The sequence below is a fragment of the Chrysoperla carnea genome, chromosome X (genome assembly GCF_905475395.1).
Source record: "Chrysoperla carnea chromosome X, inChrCarn1.1, whole genome shotgun sequence".
In the NCBI taxonomy this organism is placed as follows: Eukaryota; Metazoa; Arthropoda; class Insecta; order Neuroptera; family Chrysopidae; genus Chrysoperla; species Chrysoperla carnea.
Genome location: NC_058342.1, coordinates 18,736,033 through 18,745,892, shown reverse-complemented (window position 1 = coordinate 18,745,892; position 9,860 = coordinate 18,736,033). Strand labels below are relative to the sequence as shown.

Genomic DNA, 9,860 nt, shown 5'->3' with positions numbered 1-9,860 from the left:
CTAACTCAGATGATTAATCAATAAAAATTCCGATTAAAAAAATATATTTAAGAGCGTTTCACAATTCGTGTAATTTGTATTTGTTCGTAAAGTAGTGATAAGTGTTCAAAAAAACCTAAGATGACTGAATTTAATATTGAAAATTTTTTAAAAACAACATTAATTCCTGATATTTCAACGGCTACAAATTTGAAAATAAATGAAAGTTCATTTGAATTATTAAAAAGTGATACAATTGTTTTCACAGAATTCTATTTAGTGAACTTAAAATGTAAAACTAAAAACTTAAAAATTATATTAAAGTTTGCTCAATCAAATGGGTTAGTAGAAATTTTACCAATGAAAGAATTTTTCCAAAATGAAATAACTTTTTATAAAAAATATTTACCATACATCACAAAATTGGATTCGGAATTTCAAGAAATTGTACCAAAATTTTACAATGGCCAAGTTGATTGTATCACTTCTCCCGATTATATTGCAATTGAATTTTTAAGTGACTATCGTTTAACGGATGATACAGTATTTTTATCAAACGATCATATCGAAATGGTTTTACAAAAGTTAGGATACTTTCATGGCATGAATTATGTGATTAAAGAAACTGATTGTAGACAATTTGAAATGTTTCGTAAACAGTTTGTGGAAACACGTTTTAAGAAATTTTCATTTGATCGACGACGGATGTTATTTGAGTGGTACATTAATGCGGCTATGATGCGTGGTTTTCGGTATGTTCCAAATTTGAATCGATTTTCTGGGAAAATTATTGACATGCTCCAAAAAAAATTCCAGGTAATTTTTTAAAAATTGATTATTTTATTTTATTGGCAAATTTTCAGTTCAAATGGTAGTAGATGATAGGTTAGGTTAGGCTATATTGGCTGTCTACGAAGAACACATTTAGGCTATAGAGCCCATTGTGATACCATATATGTGTTTTACCACCTTTCCGCTGATAATTTCATTTATCAGCTCCTCAATTTCAAAGGCTGAGTGCACCTCCTTCATGCATATACCATGCACTACACCAGTCTATCACAACTATTAAATTAATATTGTTGCGACGGCGGGATTCGAACCCGCTACCCTATGCATACCGCGGACGGAATTGGTTACGCCTTAACCAACTGGGCTAATAGGGCGAGTAGACGATAGAACAGGTTAGCTTGAACGCAGAACAGTTCGAATTAGCCGTCGGTCAAACCTCACCCAAAAGTCAGTTCAAAAATACTTAGAATGGGTAAATTTGTTGATATCAATTTAATGTATCGATATTCATTGATGATACAATCACATTAGGATTTCACCTCGGAATAAGAGATAATAAGCTGTAAACTCGTATACACTTTCATTTTGGTGTATCTATTGAAAACTGTATTAACTCAACCCAACTAACAATTTATTGAGCTAGCTCGAATTAGACCTTTTTAAGTAGTTCGCATTAGAAGAGTCATATTTATAAAAAATTTGATATTTTCATTACCTCATAATTAATTCAATTCAAACGGTTTTCCACCAAATTTCGAGAATGGGGCTTTAAACAAAAAACAAAGTCTTGGCGAAGGAGCTGCGTTACCTAAGCAAATTCCCTTAGAGATTGAAAAATATAACATATTTGTTTTAAAATCGTATATTGCATTTTCAGTTTTGCAAGAATTTTTATTTCGTAAACTAAGCGTTTATCTAATTTAAGTTTGAGAGCGTTAATTTGGGGAAGTTATTAACATTAATTAAACACATTTTATTTGCTTAAAATCCACTTTATTTTGTGGATTTGTGGATAAAAAATAAAGTGGATTTTAAGCAAATAAAATGTTTTTAATTAAGCGTTTATCAGTCGATTTTTCTCATTAACGAACTTGAACTTTCAAATACCAAAACCCTTCTTGATACAAAATTTTATTCAAGTCGAATTTAAATTGCGACCGCTAGAGAGTTTACAGACAAACACACACACATATATTTGCAAAATTTAAATTGAAGTGGTCAAAACATTCCCATCGTTAACAATTCATTCCTAAACTGTTATCTTCAGTTCGTTTTTATCTCTGCATATCCACCTTCGTGTTACATACATGTAATTGTTCTTTTACAAAAATGTTTAAATACACTCCTACATATCTCGGGAGTGATTTCTTGAACCGTCTCCCTTATTATCTTTTCAAAATGGTATACATTTCTAAACGACCATTAACATTCCTATCAAACTTTCTCAATTTATAGACAGCCTGTATATTCGATGCCAAAAGTGAATAGCTGAATGTTAATATTTTTGAAGTTAGAGCTTTTTCAAAGAATAAATGATTTTCGTAAACCTTAAAATTAAAATTTTTTCAATATGTAGCCAATTTAGCTAGACACCCTGTATATTGTATAAATTTTAACGATAGTCATTTTTGACATCTATTAGATAGGATCGGTGAACATTTGAAGAAATTTTTGCGAAATTCCACCATCAGTACAAAAGCAACAATAGCTCCATTTCGGCAAAATCTAAAATTTATCATTCTATTAATTATTATTAGTATTAAGTATTATAGGAGCCAGGTTTAAAAAAATTCAGAAATGCTTTATGTACCTACAATGATGTAAAAATGTTAAAAACAAATAAAAAAATAGATTTTTTATTATCAATGAACAAGTCTTATTGTCATTGATCTTGTTTATAGTCGTGTCATTTTAGCATTTCAAAGAGAATTTTTTTGTACCTAAACCTATCGGGCCAGTTTTTTTTAATAAATATTCAGGAAGGTCCATATATTAATTGCTGTGGGCCAAATACTTCAATCATTAGAATTCATTTCTGAAGTGATTTTTGAAAATGTTCATAATCTTGAAAATATTCAACAAAATGGGCCATAAAAGAGTACTTGTGAATTTTCGGAGTCTCTGATCACTATTCCGAAGTCAGGATTTCGATATATTCCCTCCTCTTTGGGTAATTCGCCTCGCTGGTTCAAAATTGCAATATTTTGTAAATATTCAACAGAATGGAACAAAAAAGTATAGTCAAACGTTTTTGGGGTTAGTGATCACGATTCCGAAGTTAGAATGAGGATATACTCCCCCTACTAGGGTTATTCGCCCACCGCTGGTCCAAAACAGCAGCATTCTGTAAATATTCGACAAAAAGGTCAGAAAAGTATACTTGGAAGTTTTTAGGGTCATTAATTACGATTCCGTAGTTAGAATGGAGACTCCCCCCCTCTTGGGGCATTCGCCTTTCGTTGGTCCAACACAGCAATATTTTATTAATATTCCAAAAAATGGCTCAAAAAAGTATACTCGCGGATTTTTGGGATTACTGATCACGATTCCAAAGTTAAAATGGAGATATACTCCCACCTCTTAGGGTTATTCGCTCTTCGCTGAACCAACACAGCAATATTCTGTAAATATTCAACAAAATGGACCAAAAAAGTATACTCGAAAGTTTTGGGAGTTGCTGATGACGATTCTGAAATCAGAATTCCGATATCTCCCTCCTGGGGCAATTCGCCCTCACTCGTCCAAACAGAAAAATTCTGTAAATGTTCGACAAAATGGGTCAAAAAAGTATACTTGCATCGGGATTACAGTTTTGTAATACACACGTCACACTCTTTTATTTAATACCTCACTTGACTGTATTTGAAAATGTTCACACCCACTTCCACCCTTCCTCTCCCCATATTCTTTTGCACCGGGGTAACAGTTTTGTAATGTACAAGTCACGCTCTTTTATTTGATACCCCACTTGGCTATATTTGAAAATATTCGAGTCAAAAAATTATCGCGTTCTCATTTATAACACATAAAAAATCAAACGCACTTTTGCGTCTAACTTTTCTGAAGAAACTCATTTTTTTAATAATAAAGTTAAAATTACCATCTTTGACTTAGTTTTATGCTTGAGAACACGAATAAATCAAAAACGTTCGATAGTAGTAAAAAAAAATAGTGCCCTGGCTCCTGAATTAAACAGGATGTTCAAGTCTAGACTACAATGTAATCTATAATACTCATAAATACGATACTTTTGTTTACATTTTGTAAACAAATTTTCAATTTAAAAACTCTACAGATGATTCCACACAAACTTCAATCCCAATAAAATTTCACAGTTTTTGTCTACTAAAATTTTGAGTCTGTAAAAACTTTTTGTCCTCGATTTCAGTTTTCAATCCAAAAAATTTATATGCGAATATTCGTTTCAAACCATGTGCATTCTAAGGCTCGATCCTCACTATAATGCCGTTCACAGTTTGTTCTCGATACGATTTCGGTCTGGTAAAGTCGTATCATGTTCACATTTTACAATCTGACTCAGTTCAAATAATCAAAGTCGGATGTATTTGGCTCGTAGATAATTAATAATATTAGAATATTTGCAGTGAAAAATGTCATTGAACTTTTCGATTGAAGAATTAGCGATTATAGCTCTTCTTCTTGATGAAGAAGATAATATTATCAAGACAAGAAGAAAACATAAAGCCATGAGAAGAATGTGGGTGCATCCAAGTTTATTGCAACGAAAAAAAGAAGGAGAATATTACACTCTCTATCCCCATTTAATTAATGATGAAGAAAAATTCTTACAGTATTGTCGAATGGATTGGACTACGTTTATTTTTATCACTTAGGATTACTTTAACTACAATATAATTCAAATAGAATTAAAATTTAATTAAAAGTAAAATATACTTGAAGTATTGAAGTTAATTACATTTGATGTACTAATCGCTTCAGCGGGTAATAGCTGATTGAACCCGAAATAAAGAATATTCACACTATCGGTACATGTCGTGACAAGTTCGATCTCGCTCAAACAAAATATTCTTCGAACCTGATCGTGATTGGACTGGGATTCGAGCGAAACTTGACTGTTGCGGATAGTATGAATGTACACATATATTTTTTACTTTATAATATTTTATCAAACCGAGATTGAACCGAGAACGAACTGTGAACGGCATTATAGTGAGGATCGAGCCTAAAAAACATATCGATTTTATTGTACTCTGTATATGAAATAAATCAGAGTAGGATAGACCAGGATTTAAAATCATATTTTCATTCTTTTGCATTTTTAATGCAGTAGTCTTAGTATAGCATTGGCATTTATACATCAATGGACAGTGTATCTAATGTAGTTTAAAAATAAAAAATACATTTTTGGCTATAACATGTCCCATTAAGGAAGTATTACATTTTTGAGAAAAAAAGAAAAATGAGACCTTTATCCCCGTGTCAGGGATGGTTGTCAAAGTAACTGGTGTAGGTAGTCACATACTAAATAAAGCAAGGGAAATATATTTAAAAAAACGTGTATATAAATCAAATGAACAGGCCAAGCAAAATTCTTTTTCATCTCCGTCCTTGTAAACTGCTTTCAATTTAATCTGCTTTGCTTTAGAGAATTTTTTATTTTCTTTGTTGTCGTTCAACAAACTTCTACATAGTTTCTCGACTTCTTGTTCTTTTCAGAGTTCTGTCAGAGTTGCTGATTAACATTATCGTTTGTCAGCACGCTGTGACTTGCGTGGTGGAGCTGATATATTGCGTGGCTGAAAACTATGATGTTTAATTCCCAATTGAGGTTTATCAAAAAACTTTTGAAATTATGTGGACTTAAACTGGTGGCTCGAGCCACACTAGTAACTTTAGGTGTTCTAAAAGACAGAGTAGAATGGGGGCCAGCTAGTTTGCTTGATTTCCAAGACTTTGGAACTTTCAAGTCATTGGAAATAGCTTACTCGTACGCTATTTTTCGAATATGCTTGGGAGATATTCCGAAATAAATACTGGAAGCTAGAACTACGTATATTTCAAAATAAAAACCTATCGATTTCTTTGGTAGGCAATTTTTTTGTAAACTGCTTTCAATTTAATAGCTTTTTATTTTCTTTGTTGTCACGCAACAAACGCTTAAATAATTTCTTCGCTACTCGTTCTTTTCTTTTATGTGTCAGAATTGCTGATTTACATCTTCTTCTGTCAGGGTATTCAATCCGTGGTTTTAGTGAAATGTCCATCGTCTCGTATACAAAAACTAATTGTTGGAGAGTCTGAAGGTAAATTGAAACAAATCACAGCAGTGGCGCAACGAACATTAATTAGAGCATTTCATTGTAATGTTCATTTAAAAATTGTTACAACTGTATAAAATAAAAACTAACCATAATAGTAACTAACTGAGTTTATTGTTTATATACCTAGCAGTGTCAATAATGGGTGTTTCCATTCAGGGTTAATTTTGAAATAAGAAAATCAAACAGTTAAGTTTCTACATACTCGTACAAGGCACTATTTATCTTAATATTAAAATACAAATAAAAATCAAAGTTGTCTTATTGTCTAACAGCACGCCTAAGCACATTATTATTAGGAAGTTTACTGAATTCAAAATGCTTCAATGAACTTGTATCGTTTAAAGTGCATTCTAGTTGACCATTTTTCTCCAGTTCAGCACGAAGAAAAAGGTTAAAACATTGATTGCTTTTAATTGGATACTTGTTATCATTAAACTCTAAAATAAAAAAATTGATTAGATCTCGTAAATACTCAAAATCATAAAATTCATTATACAGGGTGATCATTTCAAAAGTATCCAGCTGTAATAACTCTGAACTTGCAATGTTTTTCTTGTTAGAACAATGTGGTGTCATCGTACGAACGTTGAGGTTAGAAATATCATTTTGTTCAGTGATTGCGATATCTTGTTCAAGTGCGATAATTAATTTGATAATCCTTCTCGGCAGGCATTAAAGATTTGCCATGATTTTGTACTTGTCTTGCAGCTCGTAGCACCAAAGCTGGTGAAACAGTCAGATGTTCTCTGTAATACCGTGGAACTTTATTATTACTATTTCTGAAACTATCAAAACTTCAAAAAGCCAACAACAAAAAGGCAGCTAATGGTGTTAGTTATCACATGTAACTACTAGCCCCCGACAATCTGAGACAACCTGCCCCAAAACACGTTTTAGAAAATAATCGATGCGTATTTATAAAAACAATATATCGATATAATGAGCATATATTTAGCATTATACATACATGAAAAGGGATATTCAAATGCCTTTAAGCAAGTTACAAGAATCGATACAGATGCACAAAAAAATACTAATACTGTGTGAAAAAAAGAATTCATTTTTCTCTGCCTTGGTCTTTCTGAGCGGACTGAACTGAGTAGAGAGATGGTTCTGTTCGTGATTCTTCGACACCGATGAATGTTCATATTTATATGTTCAGTTTTTTGTTATGAGCGGTGTGACAACCTACCCGTGAGACAACCATACCCGGTCTCCCCTAACCGCCGATTCATAAATTTATTAAAAATGTGTTACTGATTTTTTTTAGGATCCCCACAATATGTGTTGTGACTTAATTCAACCAAAAAATGATATTGCCGTATTATGTCATGGCGATTTCAACCGAAACAATTTAATGTTTAAATACACTGACAACAATAAACTTAAATCATTAAAAATAATTGATTTCCAAACAGTTCGTTACGCTTCACCAGCTACTGATTTATCATTATTTCTATCAATGAACGTCAACTATCAATTATTAGAACAAAATTTCGAAAGATTCTTTAAAATTTATCACAATGCAATAATGCAGACAATTAAAAAACATTCACCAAAAACAGATTTACGAAAATATTCACTTGAAGCATTTCTAAAAGATTATGCTGAACATGCGATCTATGGTTACCACATAATTGTATTTTTTATGGAAATTATGGATGATCCACAAAGTGATTTTACACGTGATCCAGAATATATGAAATGTGATACGATTGAAGAGATGCGTAATTATATGAATAGACGTCAAGTGAAAAAGAATATTTTAATACATCATGGACATATTTTAAATCATTGTTTAGAATTATATACAAAATATTGTTTTTAATAAATTTATTTGTAATTACGTTTATTTCATCAAATTATTTGTAACCCTCAAGAGAAGCATTTCAGCGGCTGTACGATTCAGAAGCACATAATGCCATACCCGTACATCTTTGACTATTAAGGATGTATGAGCACGGTAGTGCGATTTAAATGATTGGGGTGCCAATTGAATGTTATTGACACCTCAAATCAAAAGAAAAACATACCATTTAAAAAATTAACGATGGCAGCCGAATGTTAAGAAAAGTGTGTAATCTCACATCAATTTCAACAGTCTAGTACAACTACGACCTCAGTCCTACTCCCTACCCCTTCCCCAACTTTCCCCCTTCCCTAAACTTGAAGTTGGCTAATTTTAATTTAAGAAGTGCATTTTTAGATACCTTCACCCACATCAAATACTCTTACGTTGTACACACGATGTGATGTCAAGACTATTGTTTTGCTTTGCAGTTTCAACGTTTTCATTATTAATTTTTTTGCGATGCTCCCTTGAAATGAAATATTAAAATATATAAATGAGATTAAAGTCAACTTTTGTTATATCAGCAGCCAATTGCGGGCTTTCAAAAAAGCTTCTGCCTGTACTGTCATCATTGGTATTGCCGAAATTAGCTTTCGGAATGTCTACTGCTATGTAGTTGCCCTGGTTCCCAATTATTGGTGAACTGGTGTTGGAGTTTTGGGGTCCGTCACGTGTGAGGGTGTTAAATGTGGAATTTGTATGGGACACCCAATTTCCCAGAGGTCCTTTGAGGCTGGTTCACTAGCAAGCTTAGATGTTGACAAACCTGGGTTCATGCAGGCTGAACGAATTAGACATGAGTCCAAACGACGTCGACTAAATGTTGTTCAAATTTGGGTACGGTACTGTCCGTTTGATTCGCATATGGTTCAACTTATGTGAGTCCGACTTTACTTATTGACAGTTGTTAGTAATAAATTTCAGAAACTCAAATGTCAAAAAAATATGTGTACGATGAACGTGGAATTTATCGTTTGTATAATTCGACGTCGCGATTTGGATGAATGTCCAATCTGTTCTTGTGTTGGCGAAACTTTTAGGTGTGTTCGTATTAGTGGGATAATTACAATCAAATTTGGACTATGTTGGATAAAATTGTAGGTTATGTTTACCTGTAAAATGTTGAGTGTTCAATCTCTTGGAGCGTAGACTTGTCGAAAACCGTTGTATAATTGGAGTTTTAATTTAATATCCTCCAATTCTTGGATGACAAACTCCTAATTGAAACCCACGTGTTGGACGTATCTTCCACAGGTAATCTCGTATTTTGAATAATAAAAAAAGATGAATTTGTTTAAAGATAATTTATTTTGTTTTAGGTATTTATCCAGAAAGTACAAAATCGAAGCACAGTTGATTGAAACAATTTAAGTAATGCTACTCGATTGAAACAATTTAAGTAATTATTTTATGCGTGTCTTCACTACGAAGTTCAGATAATAATTGAGAAAACTGTAAGATCGTTGTTTTTCTGTTTTAGGATGTAGGTGGGGTTTTGGAGGCAAAATTGTCACCAACCAGTTGAACAAAAACATAACTATTATGTTTGTATGAAGTTATGTTATGCAGTGACTCTGATGAAATTTCCCTATAAATAAGGGTGAATCTACTAATGTATTTTTAGTAGATTCACTACATAACACTACCAACAATCCAGTTTCTAACCGAAATCTCTTAAATTTTTTTTTTTTTTTTTGTTTTGGCTTCTAACTCTTTTTCTTCTTCTTATCTCTCTTGTCTATGCTTTTTGACTGGTAATTTGTACGCCAGATGTAAAATACTTACAAAAAATCGAATCCTGGCGTGGAGTACAGACAGTCCAAATTCAAAAGCTTTGAAGCTTGTCTGTAATTTTTGAGTGAGATTGTTAAAATCTTTTGATGTGCCAGCGACCATTGTCATCTTAAATATTTGTTCAAAGATGAATTTGCTCT

The 9,860-nt window shown here is 32.4% G+C and overlaps 1 protein-coding gene and 1 long non-coding RNA gene across 2 annotated transcripts; both read left to right on the top strand.

Moving 5' to 3' along the window:
• The first annotated feature begins 316 nt into the window (after positions 1-316).
• Positions 317-8,930, top strand: LOC123302988. Its single transcript, XM_044886083.1, has 4 exons — positions 317-320; positions 422-795; positions 7,345-7,801; positions 8,851-8,930. Exons 1-4 carry the CDS (start codon positions 317-319, stop codon positions 8,928-8,930), a joined length of 915 nt encoding a protein of 304 aa, XP_044742018.1.
• A 101-nt stretch (positions 8,931-9,031) lies between these two features.
• On the top strand, positions 9,032-9,570 carry LOC123302802. Its single transcript, XR_006535559.1, has 3 exons — positions 9,032-9,180; positions 9,246-9,325; positions 9,407-9,570. It is a non-coding gene; the product is annotated as an uncharacterized LOC123302802 (long non-coding RNA).
• The last annotated feature ends 290 nt before the right edge of the window (positions 9,571-9,860 follow it).

Coding starts and splice junctions, on each gene's coding strand:
- LOC123302988 (XM_044886083.1), top strand. Junction 796..7,344: donor TGCTCCAAAAAAAATTCCAG/GTAATTTTTTAA, acceptor GATTTTTTTTAG/GATCCCCACAATATGTGTTG. Junction 7,802..8,850: donor TGATACGATTGAAGAGATGC/GTAATTATATGA, acceptor AATAAATTTCAG/AAACTCAAATGTCAAAAAAA.